The sequence below is a fragment of the Haematobia irritans genome, chromosome 4 (genome assembly GCF_050003625.1).
Source record: "Haematobia irritans isolate KBUSLIRL chromosome 4, ASM5000362v1, whole genome shotgun sequence".
Taxonomy (NCBI): domain Eukaryota; kingdom Metazoa; phylum Arthropoda; class Insecta; order Diptera; family Muscidae; genus Haematobia; species Haematobia irritans.
The window spans coordinates 133,668,947-133,696,777 of NC_134400.1; the positions used below are offsets into that span (position 1 = coordinate 133,668,947).

The following is a 27,831-nucleotide window of genomic DNA, read 5'->3' on the forward strand; positions in this document are numbered from 1 at the left end:
ATTGTTTCGCAAAACATTTCTAATGAAAATTTTGTCAAAATTTTATTTCTAAAGAAACTTTTGTCAAAATTTTATTTCTATTTATTTATTTTGTCAACATTTTATTTCTTTAAAAAATGTTGTCAAAATGCTATTTCTATAGAAAATTTTGCGAAATTTTTATTTCTAAAAAATTTTGTCAATATTTTATCTCCATAGAAAATTTTGTCATATTTTATCTCTATAGAAAATTTTGTCAAAATTTTATTTCTATAGAAAATTGTCAACATTTTATCTCTATAGAAAATTTTGTCAAAATTTTACTTCTATAGAAAATTTTGCCAAAATTTTATTTCTATAGAAAATTTTGTCAAAATTTTATTTCTATAGAAAATCTTGTCAAATTTTTTTTCTATAGAAAATTTTGTCAATTTTTTTTTCTATAGAAAATTTTGTCAAATTTTTTTTCTATAGAAAATTTTGTCAAAATTTTTTTTCTATAGAAAATTTTGTCAAAATTTTTTTTCTAAGAAAGTTTTGTCAAAATTTTATTTCTATAGAAATTTTTGTCAAAATTTTATTTCTTTAGAAATTTTTGTCAAAATTTTATTTCTTTAGAAAATGTTGTCAAAATTTTATTTCGTTATTGTTGTTTTTGATCTCAGTTTAAAGCCATGCATTGACTAAACTACAAGTGTAGCTTAACCAACAGAGGAAAAGTATGCTTGTCAAATTTATTTGGGCAAAGCCCTATAGACTGCAAGATGGTTGGATGTACAGCTGTTTCGGAATTACCACATTCCTCATCAGCATCCTCTACTTGCAGCAAAACTATCAACCAATTATCAGAATAAATTCGGGTAATTCACTCAACCCAAAGTGAACTTCACTTGAACCTCCCGAAAAAGGGTTTGATAGTCGGCTACTGCCTAAACAAATTTGCAATCATATCTCTTTTTTCTTTGCCAAACTCAAATCATCGATTTGAATGTATATGGCTATAAAAAAATTTGTCATAATTTTATTTCTATAGAAAATTTTGTCAAAATTTTATTTCTATAGACAATTTTGTCAAAATTTTATTTCTATAGAAAATTTGCTAACATTGTTTCGCAAAATATTTCTAATGAAAATTTTGTCAAACTTTTATTTCTATAGAAAATTTTGTCAAAATTTTATTTCTACAGAAAATTTTGTCAACATTTTATTTCTATAGAAAATTTTGCCAAAATTTTATTTCTATAGAATATTTGCCAACATTGTTTCGCAAAATATTTCTACAGAAAATGTTGTCAAAATTTTATTTCTACAGAAAATGTTGTCAAAATTTTATTTCTACAGAAAATGTTGTCAAAATTTTATTTCTATAGACAATTTTGCCAACATTGTTTCGCAAAATATTTCTAATGAAAATTTTGTCAAAATTTTATTTCTAAAGAAACTTTTGTCAAATTTTATTTCTATAGAGAATTTTGTCAACATTTTATTTCTTTAAAACATGTTGTCAAAATGCTATTTCTATAGAAAATTTTGTCAAATTTTTATTTCTAAAAAATTTTGTCAATATTTTATCTCTATAGAAAATTTTATCAAAATTTTATTTCTATAGAAAATTTTGTCAACATTTTACTTCTTTAAAAAATGTCAAAATGCTATTTCTATAGAAAATTTTGCAAACATTGTTTCGCAAAATATTTCTAATGAAAATTTTGTCAAACTTTTATTTCTAAAGACACTTTTGTCAACATTTTATTTCTAAAGAAACTTTTGTCAATATTTTATTTCTAAAAAATTTTGTCAAAATTTAATTTCTATAGAAAATTTTGCCAACATTGTTTCGCAAAATATTTCTAATGAAAATTTTGTCAAAATTTTATTTCTAAAGAAACTTTTGTCAAATTTTTATTTCTAAAAAATTTTGTCAAAATCTTATTTCTTTAAAAAATTTTGTCAATATTTTATCTCTGTAGAAAATTTTGTCAAAATTTTATGTCTATAGACAATAGAAAATTTTATTTCTATAGAAAATTTTATTTCTATAGAAAATTGTCAACATTTTATCTCTATAGAAAATTTTGTCAATATTTTACTTCTATAGAAAATTTTGCCAAAATTTTATTTCTATAGAAAATTTTGTCAAAATTTTATTTCTATAGAAAATTTTGTGAAAATTTTTTTTCTATAGAAAATTTTGTCAAATTTTATTTTCTATAAAAATTTTGTCAAAATTTTTTTTTTCTAAGAAAATTTTGTCAAAATTTTATTTCTATAGAAATTTTTGTCAAAATTTTATTTCTTTAGAAAATTTTGTCAAAATTTTATTTCGTTATTGTTGTTTTTGATCTCAGCTTAAAGCCATGCATTGACTAAACTACAAGTGTAGCTTAACCAACAGAGGAAAAGTATGCTTGTCAAATTTATTTGGGCAAAGCCCTATAGACTGCAAGATGGTTGGATGTGCAGCTGTTTCGGAATTACCACATTCCTCATCAGCATCCTCTACTTGCAGCAAAACTATCAACCAATTATCAGAATAAATTCGGGTAATTCACTCAACCCAAAGTGAACTACACTTGAACCTCCCGAGAAAGGGTTTGATAGTCGGCTACTGCCTAAACAAATTTGCAAGCATATCTCTTTTCCTTTGCCAAACTCAAATCATCGATTTGAATGTATATGGCTATAAAAAATTTTGTCATAATTTTATCTCTATAGAAAATTTTGTCAAAATTTTATTTCTATAGACAATTTTGTCAAAATTTTGTTTCTATAGAAAATTTGCTAACATTGTTTCGCAAAATATTTCTAATGAAAATTTTGTCAAACTTTTATTTCTACAGAAAATTTTGTCAACATTTTATTTCTATAGAAAATTTTGCCAAAATTTTATTTCTATAGAAAATTTGCCAACATTGTTTCGCAAAATATTTCTAATGAAAATTTTTTTCAAAATTTTATTTCTACAGAAAATGTTGTCAAAATTTTATTTCTATAGAAAATTTTGTCAAAATTTTATTTCTATAGAAAATTTTGTCAAAATTTTATTTCTATAGAAAATTTTGTCAAAATTTTATTTCTATAGAAAATTTGCCAACATTGTTTCGCAAAATATTTCTAATGCAAATTTTGTCAAAATTTTATTTCTATAGAAATTTTTATCAAAATTTTATTTCTGTAGAAAATTTTGCCAAAATTTTATTTCTATAGAAAATCTGCCAACATTGTTTCGCAAAATATTTCTAATGAAAATTTTGTCAAAATTTTATTTCTAAAGAAACTTTTGTCAAAATTTTATTTCTATAGAGAATTTTGTCAACATTTTATTTCTTTAAAAAATGTTGTCAAAATGCTATTTCTATAGAAAATGTTGTCAAATTTTTATTTCTAAAAAATTTTGTCAATATTTTATCTCTATAGAAAATTTTGTCAAAATTTTATTTCTATAGAAAATTTTGTCAACATTTTACTTCTTTAAAAAATGTTGTCAAAATGCTATTTCTATAGAAAATTTTCTATAGAAAAAAAAATTGGCAAAATTTTCTATAGAAAAAAAATTTGACAAAATTTTCTATAGAAAAAAAATTTGACAAGATTTTCTATAGAAATAAAATTTTGACAAAATTTTCTATAGAGATAAAATGTTGACAATTTTCTATAGAAATAAAATTTTCTATAGAAATAAAATTTTCTATTGTCTATAGAAATAAAATTTTGCCAACATTGTTTCGTAAAATATTTCTAATGCAAATTTTGTCAAAATTTTATTTCTATAGAAATTTTTGTCAAAATTTTATTTCTATAGAAAAATTTGCCAAAATTTTATTTCTATAGAAAATTTGCCAACATTGTTTCGCAAAATATTTCTAATGAAAATTTTGTCAAAATTTTATTTCTAAAGAAACTTTTGTCAAAATTTTATTTCTATAGAAAATTTTTTCTAAATGTTATCGCTGTAGAAAATGTTGTCAAAGTTTTATTTCTATAGCAAATCTTGCCAACATTGTTTGGCAAAATATTTCTAATGAACATTTTGACAAAATTTTATTTCTAATGAAAATTTTATCAAAATTTTATTTCTAAAGAAAATGTCACAATTTTAGTTTTATAGAAAATTTTGTCAATATTTTATTTCTATAGAAAATTTTGTGAAAATTTTATTTCTATAGAAGATTTGTTGTTTTTTTCTATCGAAAATTTTGTAAACATTTTATTTCTATAGAAAATTTTGTCAAAATTTTATTTCTATAGAAAATTTTGTAAAAATTTTATTTCTATAGAAAATTTTGCCGACATTTTATTTCTATAGAAAATTTTGTCAAAATTTTATTTCTATAGAAAATTTTGTCAAAATTTTATTTCTATAGAGAATTTTGTCAAAATTTTGTTTTGGTAGTATTCTACCAACTGTGGAGCCGTCTGTTAAGGTGTATTAGTAGCATTAAGTTAGAGTTTAGCCGCTAAAATCGCAATTTTGTCACGATTACTTTTCTCTAATAATCCATTATAAGGATTATCAAGTTTGTAAAAAGGTGCATTGGGGTATTCCCCATCAAGTTTTAATGAAATTTGCATCAAAGAAGTATAACTTTATACTATTATTATGGATTTGTTTTCGTTTTTAGTGGCTAAACCCGAACTTAATACCCACCTGTAGATACGAAAAGAACAGTGGACTAAATTTATATATATTTTATCGCTACTGAATCGAAACACCTTAATTCGGATTAAAATATAACTTTCAAAATACTAAATAGGTTAAATAGAAATAAGAAGCCTGGGCTTATTTGACGCAATTTGATGCAATTCAATTACAATAAATTCAGTTAAAATGCATTCATTTTAATCAAATTCGATATATTTGTTAAGCCATATACGATACTGGTATACATACGTACTACATATCATTTAAGGTGGAATGTAAATAGGACACAATTTAAAAAGTTGAAAATCAAATTCAAAAATATTTTAATCGTTTGATTCAAAGGCAATTTAAAATTTATATTCTACAATGATGGGAAAATTCAATGTTTTTGGGTGTACTGACTAAACAGAATAGATGTACGTAATAAAACCTCAAAGTTAACCCGAACACAGGAAATTATATAACAACAACAATTAAAACTAACAATAATCAAAAGAATAATATAAACAGTATTATGTGTAATAATGATAAGACAATTAAAAATCAAACCAAGATATCAATTCACCAAAAAATGTTCTACATTCAGTAAAAACAAAAAAAAAAAAAAAAACAAAAGACATACATAATAAAAACCACAAAAATATTTCTAATATGCAAACAAGATATTTTTATATGACATCCTTATATGCGTATTGAATAGAAAACAAACATATAAATTTAATAGTCTCTCTCCTGCGAATGCGAAACATCAAGTAAGTTTGTATCCTAGATTCGTTTAAAATGTGTAATAATAAAATTTATTTATATGTATTTGCTTGTACATTTAAATATATGCGTATATGTATTAATAGAGGAAATCATACACATGTGCTATTACACCTGTAAAATGTGTCATTACAATATACATATAATAAAAAGGATGCTCAGTCTTATATATATATATTTTTTTTTTTTTTGAGAGAAATTTATTTTGATAACATGTATAATGCATAATTATTACACTACATAATCTTAGAAAGAAATTCCATTGTTTTCATCTTATAATATATTGTGTAGTAATTGAGTAGTATTGCAAAATTATACAATAATAATAAATATCGTTATTAAATATTACAAAAAAGAAAATTTACAAATAAAACATAAAATAAATATACAAAAACAAAATGTAAAAATAAAACTACATTTAAAATTTTAGTGTAAAAAATATTCAAATAAACTTTTTTATTGACTCAATTAATTATTTAAACAAAATAAATATCAATTACACAAATTGTGCCAATTAATTTGTATAATTGGATCATTTCATTTTTCAAATGGTGTTGGGGATTGATATTTTAATTTTCGTGATTTCAACAATTCTTATTATTATTGGATCAATTAATAATATGATTGAAAGCAAAAATAGATATACACAAATGGGGTGTAGAACAATTAGAGACGCTTATGAGGTAGAACAGTATGAGTATGCCAGGAATTATACTACACATTGCAAAAGAGATTTCCTCTGACATGTCTAAGATATGCAATGTATAACAAAAACAAATGCTATTAAATTTGTTTAGTGTTAATCTACTTTTATCCTTTTCTCATTAGAAATTAAAAAAAAAAAAAAAAAACAAGTATATACGGCCGTAAGTTCGGCCAGGCCGAATCTTATGTACCCTCCACCATGGATTGCGTAGAAACTTCTACGAAAGACTGTCATCCACAAATTTCAACTCACATGGTTGTTAAATATCATATACTACCACCACTTACCAAATTTCAACCAGATCGGAAGAATTTTGCTTCTCCAAAAGGCACCGGAGGTCAAATCTGGGGATCGGTTTATATGGGAGCTATATATAATTATGAACTGATAGGAATCAATTCCTGCATGGTTGTTGGATACCATATACTAACATCACGTACCAAATTTACACCGAATGGGAAGAATTTTTGTCTTCCAAGGTGCTCCGGAGGTCAAATCTGGGGATCGGTTTATATGGGGGCTATATATAATAATGGACCGATATGGACCAATTTTTGCATGGTCATTAGAGACCATATACTAACATCATGTACCAAATTTCAGCCGGATCGGATGAAATTTGTTTCTCTTAGAGGCTCTGCAAGCCAAATCGGGGGATCGGTTTATATGGGGGCTATATATAATTATGGACCGATGTGGACCAATTTTTGCGTGGTTGTTAGAGACCATATACTAACACCATGTACCAAATTTAAGCCGGATCGGATGAAATTTACTTCTCTTAGAGGCTCCGCAAGCCAAATCGGGGGATCGGTTTATATGGGGGCTATATATAATTATGGACCGATGTGAACCAATTTTTGCGTGGCTGTTAGGGACCATATACTAACACCATGTACCAAATTTCAGCCGGATCGGATGAAATTTGGTTCTCTTAGAGGCTCCGCAAGCCAAATCGGGAGATCGGTTTATATGGGGGCTATATGTAATTATGGACCGATATGGACCAATTTTTGCATGGTTGTTAGATACCATATACTAACACCATGTACCAAATTTCATCCGGATCGGATGAAATTTGCTTCTCTTAGAGCGATCGCAAGCCAAATCGCCAGAACGGTTTATATGGGGGCTATATAAAATTATGGACCGATGTGGATCAATTTTCGCATGGTTGTTAGAGACTATATACTAACACCATGTACCAAATTTCAGCCGGATCGGATGAAATTTATATATATTTATATATATATATATATATATATATAATATATATATATATATATATATATATATATATATATATATATATATATATATATATATATATATATATATATATAGATATAGATATATATATATATATATATATATATATATGTATATATGTATATATTCTGGGTCGTGGTGAAATTCTGAGTCGATCTGAGCATATATATATATATATATATATATATATATATATATATATATATATATATATATATATATATATATATATATATATATATATATATATATATATATTATATATATATATATATATATATATATATATATATATATATTTATGGGATCTTAGATCAATATTTCGATGTGTTACAGACGGAATGACAAAGTTAATATACCCCCATCCTATGGTGGAGGTGGAGGGTATAATAAAAAAATATATGTGAAAAACTAACTATTCTCTTTCATTGATAGGCTAAGAAGTTTCCGAACCGCCCTCGTACTTTATTTATATTTACTCGAAAATCAATGATTAAAATTAACAGTTCATGGGAAACGTACAGCATTGTATTGTTTGGCATATTTTCAGGCGCAATTCTTCTTCTCAAAAGGAAAAGGAAAAATGTGCTAAAAATTATAGTTTTGGAAGTAAACTCTTTTTCATAAAATTAATTCATCTATTAAATTTTCATTTAAATTGCTTCAATCATGAAAATGATAATATCAATAACTGATGTCAAATTTAGCAACTTTTCCCATTATCATTATAAAAACAATATTGCGAAGTCTCATCTGACAAGCGGAGACATGACAAAATTAAAATTTTGTTAGGCGTATAGTGATCACAGCACGGTAACATATATCTAAATCTATATGGTTACTATATAACTTTTTTAAAATTCCTTCCTAGAGACTAAACAAAAAAATTTTATAGGCACAAATCGGAACGAAACATATAAAAATAAATTCTCCTGTTTTTTCAGGGATTACTAAGCTAATTCCTGTAAGTTTTTTTTTTCAACCGCAATAGAAGTTATGCATTCCTATTTCTATTTACGGCCATTTTCATGTAGCTCCGTTAGGCTTTAACTGCCAGTTAGCACAAAGTAAATTCCAAATATCGTCTCTCCGGTTTAACTGAAAATATTTCGGCAGTTAAGTTCCTAACTGGCATATGGAATATATACGCAAGATGGCAGCTATGCCCATAATACGGTTTAAAAGTTCGTTAGTTAACGCAACACTAACGGAGCTTCATGAAAATGGGCGTTAATATCAAAACGATTAATTTTCAAGTTATCTCAAACAAGTCCCATTAGACTAATTATATTTTAAAATTTAATTTCATATTCACTTCAAATACCATGGAAAAATCATATGAAGAGGAGTTATCACAAATGGACAGCCAAAAGCAGTGGGGGCCAGTAATGGTATTATATTGCAACCACAAAACAAAAACAAACACAAAAAACAAAACGCTATCCGATTATGAAACGTTTATTTTAACAATAAATAATTTACATAAATGAAAATTGTAAATCGGATAAAACAACCACAATTCATTATTATATATGCATAGTAATTGTTTATAATGTTCTTTTGTTTGCAACAAAAATAGAAATCTAATTACAGATTTACTACAATTTGACACTAATTCTATTATTTCACAAATTGGTATTGTAACTAATGGTATTTTGTTATAATTTAATGTTTAAAAAAAAAAACAACATTATTAATATATTAACAAATATGAAACAAAAAATAACCGAAAAAAGTGGAATTTGTTACACAAAAATTTCTTTGTGGAAAGAAATAGCATTTTATTGTAGTAATCTCAATAATTATGAACAAAAACAAAATCATAGTTTTGAATTTGCATCATAGGATAAATGTATAAAAAAATATTTTGTCAATTCTTACGAATTTTCTGTGATAATTGATTTTCTTTAAATTCCCAGAAAAAAAAAAATTGGAAGTTCTTCCAAAGGCACAACTTTAAAAACACTCCCAGACGATGCACTCCCAATGATGTTCTTCATTTTAACTAAAACTAAAAAGAATGAAAAAAGTCAATTTTTTATAACTTTTTTTTTCATACTTTTAATGGGTAATTTTAACTTTTTTTGCGTCAAATAGGTTAAAAACAGATTAAGAATGCATACAATGGTACAAATCATTTAAATCGAAATGATCGATCGTCGAAAAAAATGCTAAATCCAATCTGAAAAAATTGTGAATTTTTGAAAATGTTTGAGGTCAAAGGTTTCCGGCCAGGCCGAATCTTATCCACCATGGATAGCGTAGAAACTTTTACGAAAGACTGTCATCCACAATCGAATTACTTGGGTTGTGATATCTTAAATCGTTTTCTAAATTGTCAGTTAGTCCATACGGGGCATATATTAGACAAAAAAGGTATGTGTAGGTAAGTCTACAAATAATTACGAATCGATATGGACTTTTGCACGGTACGTAGGGAACCAGAATTGAAATGTGGGGGTCGCTATATACACTTACGAACTTGATATGCACCAATTTTTGTGTGATTGGGGCTCGATTTATCTGAGAGCTATATATAACTATAGACCGATATGGCCCTAGTTAGGCATGGTTTTTAACGGCCATATACTAGCACAATGTACCAAATTTCAACTGACTCGGAAGAAATTTGCTCCTCCAAGAGGCTCAAAAACCAACTCTCGGGATTGGTTTATATGGGGGCTATATATGATTATGAACTGATATGGACCACTTTTGGCATGGTTGTTAAATATCATATACTACCACCACGTACCAAATTTCAACCAGATCGGATGAATTTTGCTTCTCCAAAAAGCACCGGAGGTCAAATCTGGGGATCGGTTTATATGGGGGTTATATATAATTATGGACTGGTATGAACCAATTCCTGCATGGTTGTTGGATACCATATACTAACATCACGTACCAAATATCAACTGCATCAGATGAATTTTAGTCTTCCAAGAGGCTCCGGAGGTCAAATCTGATGATCGGTTTATATGGGGGCCATATATAATTATGCACCGATGTGGACCAATTTTTGCATGGTCATTAGAGATCATATAGTAACACCATGTACCAAATTTCAGCCGGATCGGATGAATTTTGCTTCTCTTAGAGGCTTCGCAAGCCAAATCGGGGGATCGGTTTATATGGGGGCTATATATAATTATGGACCGATGTGAACCAATTTTTGCATGGTTGTTAGAGACCATAAACTAACACCATGTACCAAATATCAGCCGGATCGGATGAAATTTGCTTCTCTTAGAGCAATCGCAAGCCAAATTTGGGGGTCCGTTTATATGGGGGCTATACGTAAAAGTGGACCGATATGGCCCATTTGCAATACCATCCAACCTACATCAATAACAACTACTTGTGCCAAGTTTCAAGTCGATAGCTTGTTTCGTTCGGAAGTTAGCGTGATTTCAACAGGCGGACGGACGGACATGCTCAGATCGACTCAGAATTTCACCACGACCCAGAATATATATACTTTATGGGGTCTTAGAGCAATATTTCGATGTGTTACAAACGGAATGACAAAGTTAATATACCCCCAACCTATGGTGGAGGGTATAATTATAAAAATTATTTATTTGACAAAATATCACAGAATTTTTGTAATTTACATCCGAAACATTGAATTGGGATCACACCTAAAGAAGTGATGCAAATTCAGTGCAACAGCTGTTGAAATGAAGGACTTCCGTCCTATGACAAGCCCATGTTAAATTCATCGCTTCTGCGTCAATTTTGCACCACTTCCGGATCCAAAAAGAAAATTTTCTTTACTTTTTGGCGACGCGTTTTTTGCTGGGTTAAATAATGCCAACTTTTGAGCTTTGTTTATTTAAAACTTGCCTAATTATTACAAATTTAATTTATTCAATTATTTTTTTGAATATTGAAAGTTTCTATTACAAATACAATTTTATATTTTTTTCTATAAAAACACATTTTTTTCAAAGCTCTAGTTCACAAAAAAAAATCAAGTACACTTGATGAGACGAAACTTTGTATTTTGATCTGTTGAATTCGAAAAAATTTAAAAAAAAATTATGGAACAGTTTTTGAGATATCCCGTTATTTTTTGTTTTTCGCTCTTTCTTCACTAAACAAATTATATCTCGAGTTATATCATTGAAATATTGCTCTAAGACCCCATAAAGTATATATATTCTGGGTCGTGGTGAAATTCTGAGTCGATCTGAGCATGTCCGTCCGTCCGTCCATCTGTTGAAATCACGCTAACTTCCGAACGAAACAAGCTATCGACTTGAAACTTGGCACAAGTAGTTGTTATTGATGTAGGTCGGATGGTATTGAAAATGGGCCATATCGGTCCACTCTTAAGTATAGCCCCCATATAAACGAACCCCCAAATTTGGCATACGAATCCTCTAAGAGAAGCAAATTTCATCCGATTCGGCTGAAATTTGGTACATGGTGTTAGTATATGGTCTCTAACAACCATGCAAAAATTGGTCCACATCGGTCCATAATTATATATAGCCCCCATATAAACGGACCCCCAAATTTGGATTGCGAATCCTCTAACAGAAGCAAATTTCATCCGATCCGGCTGAAATTTGGTATATGGTGTTAGTATATGGTCTCTAAGAACCATGAAAAAATTGGTCCACATATGTCCATAATTATATATAGCCCCCATATAAACCGATCTCCAGATTTGGCTTGCTGAGCCTTTAAGAGAAGCAAATTTTATCCGATCCGGCTGAAATTTGGTACGTGATGTTTATATATCGCCTCAAACACCCATGTAAAAATTGGTCGAATTCGGTCCATAATTTGACCCAGATTTGACCTCCGGAGCCCCTTGAAAAAGCAAAATTCATCCGATTCGGTTGAAATTTGGTACGTGAAGTTAGTATATGGTATCCAACAACCATGCAGGAATTGGTTCATATCAGTCCATAATTATATATAGGCCCCATATAAACCGATCCCCAGATTTGATCTTCGGTGCCTTTTGGAGAAGCAAAATTCATCCGATCTGGTTGAAATCTGGTACTTGGTGGTATTATATGAATTTAACAACTATGCCAAAAGTGGTCCATATCAGTCCATAATCATATATAGCCCCCATATAAACCGATCCCGAGATTTGGTTTTGGAGCCTCTTGGAGGAGCAAATTTCATCCGAATCGATTGAAATTTGGTACTTTGTGCTAGTATATGGCCGTTAACAACCATGCCTAACTAGGTCCATATCGGTGTATAGTTATATATAGCTATCAGATAAATCGATCCTCAATCACACAAAAATTAGTCCATATCAAGTTCATAATTGTATTGCGACCCCCATATTTCAATTCTGGCTCTCTACGTATTGTCTAATATATACCACGTATGGACTAACTCACAATTTAGAAAACGATGTTAAGAAGTTTTAAGATACCACAACTCTAGTAATTCGATTGTGGATGACGGTCTTTCGTAGAAGTTTCTACGAAATCCATGGTGGAGGGTACATAAGATTCGGCCTGTCCGAACTTACGGCCGTATATACACGGATGAAAAAGACTGTTTTTCATATGTTTGGCTATAAACATTATATGTTCGGAACACAAATTTTTAAACACAATATTTTTGAGTGCAAGCATATAATGTTCATAAACTAGCATAACATGTTTGGGACATATATGTTAATATGTTAAAACATATTATGTTTGGGACATACAAAGTTTGTAAATATAATATGCTTGAATGCAAACATATATTAATTTAGAAATAGCCTATAAACATATATGTGTTTAGTAGCTTGGAGCGCTATTTAACAGGGAGCGATATTGAATTAAGTTGGTGGTTGTTGCTTGTTATTACAAAATTAACATTTTATTTTTCCTTGGGCAATTGATCAGCTACTTCTTTGATCCTTACAAACTGTGTGGTCCGCTGTTCGAATCCCCGTCCGGCAAAAGGTAAAATTAAAATACAAAAATCATAAAATTGAATAATTTCTTCTACAATGTTTGTATTACAGAAAAATGTGCTAAGAACTAAAAAATCTCGTGGAAGTGAGAAAGATGTGGGAGAATATACAATTAGGCAGAAACAAAATTTTGAGCATTCAGGTCGAAAACCTATTGTATAAACCTATAGCTTTATACTTAATAACATTTGAATTTTGTTATTTGAATTTTCTTATATCTATTCTACTTGTGTGGTTTGAATTCCCTGTGAGACTCTATCCCACAAGTAACCCCTCTCGTCTCCTTCAACCTAGGTAGTCGTTTGCTCTGGTGAGATTGGAAGATCTCTGCGCCTCAGAAATACAGTCCACAACAACAACATACAATCTGTCACAGTGCTCCACTCATCCAGCTCCATCACCATCGTCGGCCAGTGTATAGGAGCCCCTCTTCCTCTTACGTAGTCTCCCTTGACTACGGCATAAGCCCAATATTATTCACCTATGTTGTTAGCACCTATATTACCTGTTTATTTTCATAATTCGTTATGATTGTAAATATATAAATAAATAAATAAAATTTTGAGCACAATATTGTTTGGGAGAATTTTTTTTAAGCATATAATATTTTTGGGTGCAAAATGCTTCCAAACATATTATATGTTCACATAATAACATATTATTTTTTGGAAGACAACATTATTGAATTTGGATGCAAAAATACAAAATGTTTGGAACTTAGACTACCCAAACATATATTGTTTAGACTAATATGCTTTCAAACATATTATATATTGGAAGAGATCAAACATATACATGTTTGGGCAATACCCAAAAATGTATATGCTTGAAGCAAAATATGTTTGGGAGTATATGTTACAGAAGCGATTTTTTGTGAGGGTGTACTTGTTTTTGTTGAAATTTGGCTTTTTCGCATCGATATTTTTTGAACCACTTAACTTATTACAGATCCAATCCACACACGATTATTCTTCATCTGTTCCAAAAAAAATTTGTAATTTAAATTTTTTTTTCGAATTCAGCAGATCAAAATACATACGAAAAGTCGACTCTCATCAAGTGTACATTTTCAGTGTAAACTAGTGTAATAAATATCTTCAAGAATTTTTCCCAAAAATCAAGTTTTAAGAAAACATTGAATTTTGCATTATTACGGTGGATTAAGAATTTGTTTACAACATAATTTTTTTTTAATAATAGTTTAGAGGATTGAGGGAGAGGTTATTCATAGTAAAACATTGGAGGGGGATACATTTAAAGCCATAACAATTAGTTTTCAATCTGCGCAATTTGCAATATGGTTTAAGGGATTACAGAAAATAGTAGGTTTATGACTCTAAATAAGTTTTTAAGCGGCTTAATTTTTTTCACACATTTTTTTTTTCAAATTTTCAGAAAGTTGACATTAATTATTTATTGGCAATAAATGAACTTAGAACCACTATTCACATTGCTACAAACGCCTTACAGCACAATTTAGATAAATCCTATACAATGCTGGTTGGGTGCAGATTGTAATTAAGAGTTGATAGGGACAACGTGCAAACTATTTATCAATAATATATGAGGGTGAGAGAAAAACCAAACACTCTAAAACAATACTCCTTATATTAAATCACAAAATATTTAAAGAAAGTAATATAAAATAGAAGTTGTATCAAATGTAAATATAATGCAAAATAACATTTCTCTTATATTGAAATTTAAGACATTAAAACATATATGCAATCAATTTCTTTTATTAAGAATATTATTTTCTAAACTTTGTACCTAATTTGAAAATTAGTGTGTATTCTGTGTTGTAATCAAACCACTATGATAGTTAACGAACAAAGAAATACATTCAATGTTACAATACAATTCCAAAAAAAAAAAATCAATATTCCAAATATGTATATGCACTTACAACTAAATTTTTCAATTATTAAATAATCTGATAATTTTGCAAGATTTTATGAAGATACGGTAGATACAAAATAAAAATGTTGACATTATATATATATAGCACCTGGCTTATAATTGGCATCAGATTTATTTTCATCACTTTGAAAGATGCATCTCACACTAATCAACTAGCACAGACATAATTTTAAATATAAAATGCAGTATAATTAATTTCTAAATAATATTTTTGGCAATATCTGGAAATATGTAACGAAATAAAAAAAGTGGGGATTGTTGAATGCTTTTTTTTTTAATCTTATACTAGCATTATTCAATGAAATTCATAGTTTAGTGTTAGCTGTTATGAATTGTGCTTTTAAGTCTCAATCAATATATTACGATCAGTTTTTGTTTCTTTTAGATTATCAACGCTGGTAATGCGAATAATCTTGTGAATCTCATGAAATACCTTCTTCTCTGGGCTGCTGCTGGTCTTGCTAAGAGAATTGATGCAGGTGCTGGTGATAACGCGGGGTTTGTTACTGCTGCTGGCGCCGCTCCAGTTGGGACAGCTGCTAATGGTGTTGCACCTACAGGGGCACTTATAATTGGCCACGTAGCCACAGGTAGTCTATAACCTTTATCACAGTAAGAGATGAGGTTTTTTGATTTTTTTTTATGATTATTTAGATGTCTTTAATATTTCTAGGAATATTTGTAACAATTCTTAAGATTTTTTTGTTTTAATTTAAATATTCAATATTCAAAAATATGCAGTCGATAACAAGTAAATGAAAAATTTATTTACAAAATAAGAGTAACCGTATAATATATGAAAACAAATCCTACGTAACATATGTATTTTGAAGATTAAAACCTTAAACAAAATAAACGGAATAAGCATAAACAGAAATGTCCTAAGGACTATTGGAAGATTTAAATTTTAAGATTTGAAGATTTAAATTTAAAATTTTATAAACAATAACAATAGTTTTTTCTTGATTTTTTTTGTTGGTACTATTATTACTTGTCCTCCAGGCTATTTTACGTTTCTAAAGTATAGTGAAAAAATAAAAATAACAGATAGTCAAATCAAAAGGCATTATATATACACACAGAGAAGGAATATGATCACCTCAACCATGTTTCAAGAGCAAAATGTTATTTTTGGATGGTGACCATGTAACATGTTTATGGCAAAAATGTTCTTTTCTCGCCAAAAATAATATGCTTGCCGATATCAGACACATAATCTCCGAGAAAATAACATGGTTGCGACAAACATGTTACATGGTCACCATTCAAAAATAATATTTTGCTCTTGAAACATGGTTGAGGTGATCATATTCCTTCTCTGGGTGTACCTAGTAGGATTCTATAGGCCACTGATTATTGCGTTCTATATCTAATTAATCAATTCATGTTATCGTTTTTAAATAAATCGATTAAATTTAAATCCGAATAATAAATTCTTTAAATAATAAGAGTTAAGATTTTTCGTGGATAGATGATATCACTCAGAAGGACGAACAATTCCTATTGCAATTCCAAAATAGGACAGATTGCAAATGGCCTAAAAGGCAAATATTTAAAATTTATTTTTTTTAATAATGTAAAATTACCATAATTATATTTTTGCAGTTGAAGGTTAATAACAAATCGAAGACAGAACTGAATTTCTTACAAGTACAATGTAAAATTTTTTGTTAAAAATTCTGAAATTGCCACCAAGATGGTCAAAAGAGTAAAAATTTTAAAATTTTAAATTAAAAAAAAAAATTAAATAAATTTATCACAATACGCATATTATTATTTTTAACTGAAAGTTAACAACGAATAAAAATATAAACCGAATCAAAATGGAAAAACTAGGGGTAGTATGCAACTCTGTTTTTGATCGATACAGAGCTATACTTAAGGTTAAAGGTGGTCACCATGTTCCGATATTCGGAATCGCAAAATTTTGGGTTGGCGATATTTTCATAATCCTAAAACATTTAAACTTAAAATTTGTCAATATATATATCTCTTTAATGAGTACAGAACATGGGGTTTAATTTTTTTCAAGTCCTCAAAATGCCACCAACAATTTTTGAAAATTAAGTATTTTTTTTTTTCAAAATTGACAGATTTTTATTTTTTTAATTGAAAGTGGACAATGCAAATCGAAGACAAAACTTATGCCCTGTTCCTGTATATCGAACGAAAACCCATTCGAAAGAAAGACAGTCACTCGAATTCGGATGAATTTTGGTTTCTCTATTTTTGTTCGATTCGTTTGTATGAGAATACGAGTATTTAAATAGAAATAACAAGTGTATACGGCCGTAAGTTCGGCCAGGCCGAAGCTTATGTACCCTCCACCATGGATTGCGTAGAAACTTCTACTGAAGACTGTCATCCACAATCGAATTACTTGGGTTGCGGTAACACTTGCCGATGGCAAGGTATCTTAAAACTTCCTAACACCGTAATAAAGGGTGATTCTTTTGAGGTTAGGATTTTCATGCATTAGTATTTGACAGATCACGTGGGATTTCAGACATGGTGTCAAAGAGAAAGATGCTCAGTATGCTTTGACATTTCATCATGAATAGACTTACGATCTGCCACAACGTCGAATTTTCAGTGAATGGGCCCTAGAAAAGTTGGCAGAAAATCCGCTTTTTTATCGACAAATTTTGTTCAGCGATGAGGCTCATTTCTGGTTGAATGGCTACGTGAATAAGCAAAATTGCCGCATTTGGAGTGAAGAGCAACCAGAAGCCGTTCAAGAACTGCCCATGCATCCCGAAAAATGCACTGTTTGGTGTGGTTTGTACGCTGGTGGAATCATTGGACCGTATTTTTTCAAAGATGCTGTTGGACGCAACGTTACGGTGAATGGCGATCGCTATCGTTCGATGCTAACAAACTTTTTGTTGCCAAAAATGGAAGAACTGAACTTGGTTGACATGTGGTTTCAACAAGATGGCGCTACATGCCACACAGCTCGCGATTCTATGGCCATTTTGAGGGAAAACTTCGGAGAACAATTCATCTCAAGAAATGGACCGGTAAGTTGGCCACCAAGATCATGCGATTTGACGCCTTTAGACTATTTTTTGTGGGGCTACGTCAAGTCTAAAGTCTACAGAAATAAGCCAGCAACTATTCCAGCTTTGGAAGACAACATTTCCGAAGAAATTCGGGCTATTCCGGCCGAAATGCTCGAAAAAGTTGCCCAAAATTGGACTTTCCGAATGGACCACCTAAGACGCAGCCGCGGTCAACATTTAAATGAAATTATCTTCAAAAAGTAAATGTCATGGATCAATCTAACGTTTCAAATAAAGAACCGATGAGATTTTGCAAATTTTATGCGTTTTTTTTTTTAAAAAGTTATCAAGCTCTTAACAAATCACCCTTTATATACCACATAGTCCATACGTGGTATATATTAAACTAAAAAAGGCCGATTAAATACGTATATAATTAGGTTTAAAGTTTCTATAGAAATAAAATTTTGACAACATTTTCTATAGAAGTAAAATTTCGAAAAAATTTTCTACAGAAATAAAATTTGGAAAAAATTTTCCATAGAAATAAAATTTTGACAAAATTTTCTATAGAAATAAAGTTTTGACAAAATTTTCTATAGAAATACAAAATTTTCTATAGAAATAAAATTTTGACAGAATTTTCTATAGAAATAAAAATTTGACAAAATTTTCTATAGAAATAAAAATTTGACAAAATTTTCTATAGAAATAAAATTTTGACAAAATTTTCTATAGAAATAAAATTTTGGTAGATTATTTTTGGCTCGAGTGGCAACCATGATTATGAACCGATATGGACCAATTTTTGTGTGATTGGGGATCAGCTATATATAACTATAGACCGATATGGATCACTGTTGGCATGGTTATTAGCGGCCTTATACTAACATTTCAACCGGATCGGATGAATTTTGCTCCTCCAAGAGGCTCCGGAGATCAAATCTGGGGAACGGTTTATATGGGGGCTATATATAATTATGGACCGATATGGACAAATTCTTGCGTGTTTGTTAGAGACCACATTCTAACACCATGTTCCAAATTTCAACCGGATCGGATGACTTTTGCTCCTCCAAGAGGCTCCGGAGGACAAATCTGGGGATCGGCTTATATGGGGGCTATATATAATTATGGACCGATATGGACCAATTCTTGAATGGTTGTTAGAGACCATATACTAACACCACGTACCAAATTTCAACCGGATCGGATGAAATTTGCTCCTCTAAGAGGCTCCGGAGGTCAAATCTGGGGATCGGTTTATATGGGGGCTATTTATAATTATGGACCGATGTGGACCAATTTTTGCATGGTTGTTAGATACCATATACTAACACCATGTACCAAATTTCAGCCGGATCGGATGAAATTTGGTTCTCTTAGAGGCTCCGCAAGCCAAATCGGGGGATCGGTTTATGTGGAGGCTATATATAATTATGGACCGATGTGGACCAATTTTTGCATGGTTGTTAGAGACCATATACTAACACCATGTACCAAATTTCAGCCGGATCGGATGAAATTTGCTTCTCTTAGAGCAATCGCAAGCCAAATTTGGGGGTCCGTTTATATGGGGGCTATACGTAAAAGTGGACCGATATGGCCCATTTGCAATACCATCCGACCTACATCAATAACAAATACTTGTGCCAAGTTTCAAGTCGATAGTTTGTTTCGTTCGGACGTTAGCGTGATTTCAACAGACGGACGGACGGACATGCTCAGATCGACTAAGAATTTCACCACGACCCAGAATATATATATATATTTTATGGGGTCTTAGAGCAATATTTCGATGTGTTACAAACGGAATGGCAAAGTTAATGTACCCCCATCCTATGGTGGAGGGTATAAAAAATATTTTTACTATATACAATGCAAAATATTGTTTGTTAATACCCTCAAGACAATACTACATTCAAGTGTTAATTATTGAAAGTAGAAAAAACAAGTAAGGAAAGTCTAAAGTCGGGCGGGGCCGACTATATTATACCCTGCACCACTTTTTAGATCTAAATTTTCGATACCATATCACATCCGTCAAATGTGTTGGGGGCTATATATAAAGGTTTGTCCCAAACACATATAAAGGGTGATTCTTTTGAGGTTAGGATTTTCATGCATTAGTATTTGACAGATCACGTGGGATTTCAGACATGGTGTCAAAGAGAAAGATGCTCAGTATGCTTTGACATTTCATCATGAATAGACTTACTAACGAGCAACGCTTGCAAATCATTGAATTTTATTACCAAAATCAGTGGCAGAAAATCCGCTTTTTTATCGACAAATTTTGTTCAGCGATGAGGCTCATTTCTGGTTGAATGGCTACGTAAATAAGCAAAATTGCCGCATTTGGAGTGAAGAGCAACCAGAAGCCGTTCAAGAACTGCCCATGCATCCTGAAAAATGCACTGTTTGGTGTGGTTTGTACGCTGGTGGAATCATTGGACCGTATTTTTTCAAAGATGCTGTTGGACGCAACGTTACGGTGAATGGCGATCGCTATCGTTCGATGCTAACAAACTTTTTGTTGCCAAAAATGGAAGAACTGAACTTGGTTGACATGTGGTTTCAACAAGATGGCGCTACATGCCACACAGCTCGCGATTCTATGGCCATTTTGAGGGAAAACTTCGGAGAACAATTCATCTCAAGAAATGGACCGGTAAGTTGGCCACCAAGATCATGCGATTTGACGCCTTTAGACTATTTTTTGTGGGGCTACGTCAAGTCTAAAGTCTACAGAAATAAGCCAGCAACTATTTCAGCTTTGGAAGACAACATTTCCGAAGAAATTCGGGCTATTCCGGCCGAAATGCTCGAAAAAGTTGCCCAAAATTGGACTTTCCGAATAGACCACCTAAGACGCAGCCGCGGTCAACATTTAAATGAAATTATCTTCAAAAAGTAAATGTCATGGACCAATCTAACGTTTCAAATAAAGAACCGATGAGATTTTGCAAATTTTATGCGTTTTTTTTTTTTTTAAAGTTATCAAGCTCTTAACAAATCACCCTTTATTTAAATATCACTCGATCTGGACAGAATTTGATAGACTTCTATAAAATCTATAGACTTAAAATGTAAGTCGGCTAATGCACTAGGGTGGAACACAATTTTGGTAAAAAAATATGGGAAACATTTAAATCTGAAGCAATTTTAAGGAAACTTCGCAAAAGTTTATTTATGATTTATCGCTCGATATATATGTATTAGAAGTTTAGGAAAATTAGAGTCATGTTTACAACTTTTCAACTAAGCAGTGGCGATTTAACAAGGAAAATGTTGGTATTTGGACCATTTTTGTGGAAATCAGAAAAACATATATATGGGAGCTATATCTAAATCTGAACCGATTTCAACCAAATTTAGCACGCATAGCTACAATGCTAATTCTACTCCCTATGCAAAATTTCAACTAAATCGGAGCAAAAAATTGGCCTCTGTGGGCAAATGAGTGTAAATCGGGCGAAAGCTATATATGGGAGCTATATCTAAATCTGAACCGATTTCAACCAAATTTAACTCGCATAGTTACAATGCTAATTCTACTCCCTATGCAAAATTTCAACTAAATCGGAGCAAAAAATTGGCCTCTGTGGGCAAATGAGTGTAAATCGGGCGAAAGCTATATATGGGAGCTATATCTAAATCTGAACCGATTTCAACCAAATTTGGTACGCATAGCTACAATGCTAATTCTACTCCCTGTGCAAAATTTCATCTAAATCGGAGTTAAAAATTGGCCTTTGTGGTCATATGAGTGTAAATCGGGCGAACGATATATATGGGAGCTATATCTAAATCTGAACCGATTTCAATAAAATTTGGCACACTTGACTATAGTACTAATTGTTCTTCTTGTGCAAAATTTTAAGCAAATTAGAGTAAAACTCTGGCTTCTGGGGCCATATAAGTCCATATAGGGCGAAATATATATATGGGAGCTATAACTAAATCTGAACCGATTTCTTCCAAAATCAATAGGGTTCTATTCTGAGTCAAAACACATACGTGTGCCAAATTTGAAGTCGATTGGACTAAAACTGCGAGCTAGACTTTGATTATAAAAATGTGTTCACGGACATACGGACATGGCTATATCGACTCAGGAACCCACCCTGAGCATTTTTGCCAAAGACAGCATGTGTCTTTGGGAGCCACCGTGGTGCATGTCCGCCTTGCATACACATAGTCGTGGGTTCGATTCCTGCTTCGACCGAACACCAAAAAGTTTTTCAGCGGTGGATTATCCCACCTCAGTAATGCTGGTGACATTCCAGAGGGTTTCAAAACTTCTCTAAGTGATTTCACTGCAACGTGGAACGCCGTTCGGACTCGGCTATAAAAAGGAGGTCCCTTGTCATTGAGCTTAACATGGAATCGGGCAGCACTCAGTGATAAGAGAGAAGTTCACCAATGTGGTATCACAATGGACTGAATAGTCTAAGTGAGCCTGATACATCGGACTGCCACCTAACCTAACCTTACCTAACCTATGTCTATCTCGTCTCCTTCTGGGTGTTGCAAACATATGCACTAACTTATAATACCCTGTTCCACAGTGTGGCGCAGGGTATAAAAATCATAGATTAAAGAAAATGGACAACTGACTTTCATCATACCAAATGTAGCATTAATGGCGCTAGATCCATACAAGTTCACACTTTTTATTTTGCAATTTTTAAAAATTATAAATTTTCTTTCCTCCAACTTGCTAGTTTATTTTGTGAAACGAGACTCGCATAGAATAAGTATAAATCTAGTGCAGTCAATGGTTTGAAAATTTCACCTATGAATGTTCTATATTCTGTTTCCTATTTAAAATATTTAATCATGATATCACTTCCTCAAAATTCGTATTTAACCCGAATAGCTTTCACAAAAATTTTTTTTTTGTTTTTTTTTATCAAACAAAATTGTGCCCAGAACTTTTTACAATCAAAATTTTATTACAAATAATTTTTTTCTGGACCAAGTTAAATAATATAATTAACTTATATGCTAATAAATAAATTCTATAATCAATTTGTAACCATTTGTAATCGTTATGGGGACCACAACAAATATTATATGACTAACCGCATATTGATCAGATTGACCTTTTGTTCGCACAATATATAAAAACAAAAAGCAAAACAAAAACTAAATTAAATATAAACAAATTATAACATTAATCTATATTATACATTGTCATTCTGACAACAGAAAAGCTAGCTTTGTATTGGATAATGTGGACATTAGGTAGGGGAGCATATGTTTTTTGTATCATCAATTCTTTTTTTGCAATATAATTATGTATAAACATGAGGGATCAATTGACACACAGATGGCGCTACTCTATTCAAATACCCAGTAGGTTAGGTTAGGTTAGGTTAAAGTGGCAGCCCGATTAAATTTCAGGCTCACTTAGACTATTCAGTCCATTGTGATACCACATTTAACTAAAAGTACTTATTACATATGGGCACTTTTAGTCTTAACCACTGAACCTTCTCTGTTATTTACTTTTGTTGAGCCAACCAGATTGTTCCAAAAACATTAGCAGACTTCTTAAGTTAACGTTTTCCAGGTCCGCCAGCAATCTAAAGCTATATGCTCCTAAAAAAGCAGGACACTCACACAAGAGGTGTTTAATTGATTCCTTTTCCTCCACATCATGACATACCCCGTAAAAACAAGCGTCACAAAAAAGTAGTGCAAATGTTCTTTTTGGATCCGGATCCATATCACATCCGTCAAATGTGTTGGGTGCATTATAAATATATATCTAAATCTGAACCGATTTGGATTATATTTTGCAGGTTTTGTGTATATTACAGGATATTACTTTGTGCTAAATTTGAGTAATATCGGTTAATAAATGAGACCACTATGGTCAAAAATAAGGTTATGAGGCAAATTTTTGAAAATCGAGCGCTACATATATATGGGAGCTATATCTACATCTGAACTGTTTTGAATGATATTTTGCACATATAGTCAGTACTATAGAACATTAAAGTAAGCAAATTTTGAGTGAGATAATAAGGCTTTTATGGCCAAATTTGTGAAAATCGGGCTATACATATATATGGGAGCTATAGCCAAATCTGAATCGATTTTGATGATTTTGTACACATATAGTGAGTGCTTTAGAAAATTAAATGTGGCCAACTTTGAGTCAGATCGGTCGATAAATAAGGGACTTATGGTCAAATTTGGGAAAAATCGCGCGATACACATATATGGGAGCTATATCTAAATCTGAACCGATTTCGATGAAATTTGGCACACTTAAAGGCTGGTCAATTGGATTACTTTGTGGCAATTTTGACGCCGATCGATCAGTAAATGAACGAAATCTGACCCGATTTGTCGAAATCGGGCGATACATATATATGGGAGCTATATCTAAATTTGATCCGATTTCAATAGAGTTCATCTTTGTACCAATAAACCGCCACATACCAAATTTCATCAAAATCGGTTAATAATTGCAACCGAAATCCTGCGAACAACAAATAAAGGGTGATTTGTTAAGAGCTTGATAACTTTTTAAAAAAAAAAAAACGCATAAAATTTGCAAAATCTCATCGGTTCTTTATTTGAAACGTTAGATTGGTCCATGACATTTACTTTTTGAAGATAATTTCATTTAAATGTTGACCGCGGCTGCGTCTTAGGTGGTCCATTCGGAAAGTCCAATTTTGGGCAACTTTTTCGAGCATTTCGGCCGGAATAGCCCGAATTTCTTCGGAAATGTTGTCTTCCAAAGCTGGAATAGTTGCTGGCTTATTTCTGTAGACTTTAGACTTGACGTAGCCCCACAAAAAATAGTCTAAAGGCGTCAAATCGCATGATCTTGGTGGCCAACTTACCGGTCCATTTCTTGAGATGAATTGTTCTCCGAAGTTTTCCCTCAAAATGGCCATAGAATCGCGAGCTGTGTGGCATGTAGCGCCATCTTGTTGAAACCACATGTCAACCAAGTTCAGTTCTTCCATTTTTGGCAACAAAAAGTTTGTTAGCATCGAACGATAGCGATCGCCATTCACCGTAACGTTGCGTCCAACAGCATCTTTGAAAAAATACGGTCCAATGATTCCACCAGCGTACAAACCACACCAAACAGTGCATTTTTCGGGATGCATGGGCAGTTCTTGAACGGCTTCTGGTTGCTCTTCACTCCAAATGCGGCAATTTTGCTTATTTACGTAGCCATTCAACCAGAAATGAGCCTCATCGCTGAACAAAATTTGTCGATAAAAAAGCGGATTTTCTGCCAACTTTTCTAGGGCCCATTCACTGAAAATTCGACGTTGTGGCAGATCGTAAGTCTATTCATGATGAAATGTCAAAGCATACTGAGCATCTTTCTCTTTGACACCATGTCTGAAATCCCACGTGATCTGTCAAATACTAATGCATGAAAATCCTAACCTCAAAAGAATCACCCTTTACATGGACGGACGGACAGCAAGCGCTAGATCGACTCAGGAGGTGATTCTGAGTCGATCGGTATATATTTTATGGGGTCTAAAAATCAATATTTCTGGTAGGCATATTTTTTGGCAGATCAAAGTTATTATACCCTGACCACCGTGGTGCAATGGTTAGCATGCCCGCCTTGCATACACAAGGTCGTGGGTTTGATTCCTGCTTCGACCGAACACCAAAAAGTTTTTCAGCGGTGGATTATCCCACCTCAGTAATGCTGGTGACATTTTTGAGGGTTTCAAAGCTTCTCTAAGTGGTTTCACTGCAATGTGGAACGCCGTTCAGACTCGGCTATAAAAAGGAGATCCCTTGTCATTGAGCTTAACATGGAATCGGGCAGCAGTGATAAGAGAGAAGTTCACTAATGTGGTATCACAATGGACTGAATAGTCTAAGTGAACCTGATACACGGGCTGCCACCTAACCTAACCTAACCTACCCTGACCACTATGTGGTTTAGGGTATAAAAAATGGGCTGGGATTAAAGCCATTGAATCTGGAAAGAGCCTGGGAGTTGTTTCGCTTGCATGAATGTGGCTAGTTACCGAATTTGGGTTTCTCCGATTCCTCCGATCCGTTCCTAAGTGAGCAGTTTGTGAACAATCAAAATATCTGGTTTTACTTGCAAAAGAGGTCAGTTGAAAATTTACACCGTCGAATGTCCATCAGAACTCATGCGCCGCCTATAGTCTCTACCCGCTTTTTTCATCGACCGTGGGGTCAAAATAAATGCTGAAAATGTCCTAGGGATAGTATTGAAGCCCTGGGCAGATAAACAATTCGGTCATACACCATGGACATTCCAACAAGACTCAGTACCATCGCACTTAGCACCCGTCAATCAATAACGACTTAAAAAGGACGTTTCTCGTTTTATTTCTACCGCACAATGGCCACCAAACTATATGGATCGCAATCTTTGGCGGCTGAGACATTTTGAAGAGTATGGCTCGGACTAGAACATATCAAAGTGGCTCTAATCTAAAGACGGCGCATTGCCGTGAATGTGCCGAAATATTGTAAAGCCATTTTCGTGCAGCATGTGATGACTTTTTCGGCGGTTTCCGCACGTATATGGCATGACTGGGAGCAATGACTCAAGGGCTCTTGGTAACTACTTTATCACCTTAACTACACTGAAAGAATAGTTTTCTTTTCTTAGGAACGAAATTTTACATAAACGCTTTTATTGTTTTAAAATGCAAATAAACTCGATGTGGGACAAACATTAAAACGCTTGGAATGTATTTGCTGCTAAAGAAATGCTCTATAATAGTAAAAGGAAATTTCGTTTGTGTGAAATTTCAAACCGAATGCTTCACTTGAATTCACTAAAATTCATAAAGTAATAATGTGATATACACATATCTCTTGAAGTGGATTTATATCTAGTAGCGTTATCTATGTGCCAGTCCGCTGAAATTGCGGATATAGTGCCTCATCTCGCCTGGATATTTCAATACACTTTAATAATTCAGGAATACAATTGAACTAATTCTAATATACTACCTGGTTTTGTTTTTTGTTTTAATAAATGTAACTGTTGGTGTAAAATTTCATTTGTGCTTTTTTATATACCATAATCTCTTAATATGTAATAAAAATCTAATTAACTAATAACTGGGTTTTATGCAATTCCTTACAATTGCTTTCAATTACAAATGCTTTGTAATTGACAACATAAATGTTTATATAATTGTTTGATATCTGATTTAGTTGGAGTAACAAAAGTAACAATAAATAATAAATATGCAATACTATTTAAATAATAATTTGTAATTTTTTTTCTTATCATAGGTAACCTAAAAATTATAATTCAAATTGTTCCATCAATTCTGTTTGATATTTGATTTTTTATCTAAAAAAAATTATAACTAAGGTGTAATAATGCACAGACAAAGTGGATAGTGGAAAAAGTAGAGCACCTTTTTTTTATACTTATTTATATGTAGGGTGATTTTTTTGAAACAGTTCTGTAAATTATAGCTAAATAAAATAAACGTTAATGAGTTGTATTTTTCTTTCTTTATATTTGGTATTTTATCAACACAGGTTTACTAAATATCGCCAACTATCAACTACACCCAAAGGAGAGTTTTCTTTTTTTTCTTTTGGGGGATTG

The 27,831-nt window shown here is 31.7% G+C and overlaps 1 protein-coding gene across 12 annotated transcripts in view; it reads right to left on the minus strand.

The window, feature by feature from the left end:
* Rbfox1 (RNA-binding Fox protein 1) overlaps positions 1-27,831 on the minus strand; it is a 714,540-nt gene that overhangs the window by 72,621 nt on the left and 614,088 nt on the right. For 2 of the 12 annotated variants that reach the window (XM_075308554.1, XM_075308553.1), the window contains one exon: positions 15,656-15,824. The exons of the other annotated variants lie outside the window; for them this stretch is intronic. In XM_075308554.1, coding sequence (XP_075164669.1) covers positions 15,656-15,824 — 169 coding nt within the window. The remainder of the gene's footprint in view (positions 1-15,655; positions 15,825-27,831) is intronic. 12 annotated transcript variants of the gene reach the window in all.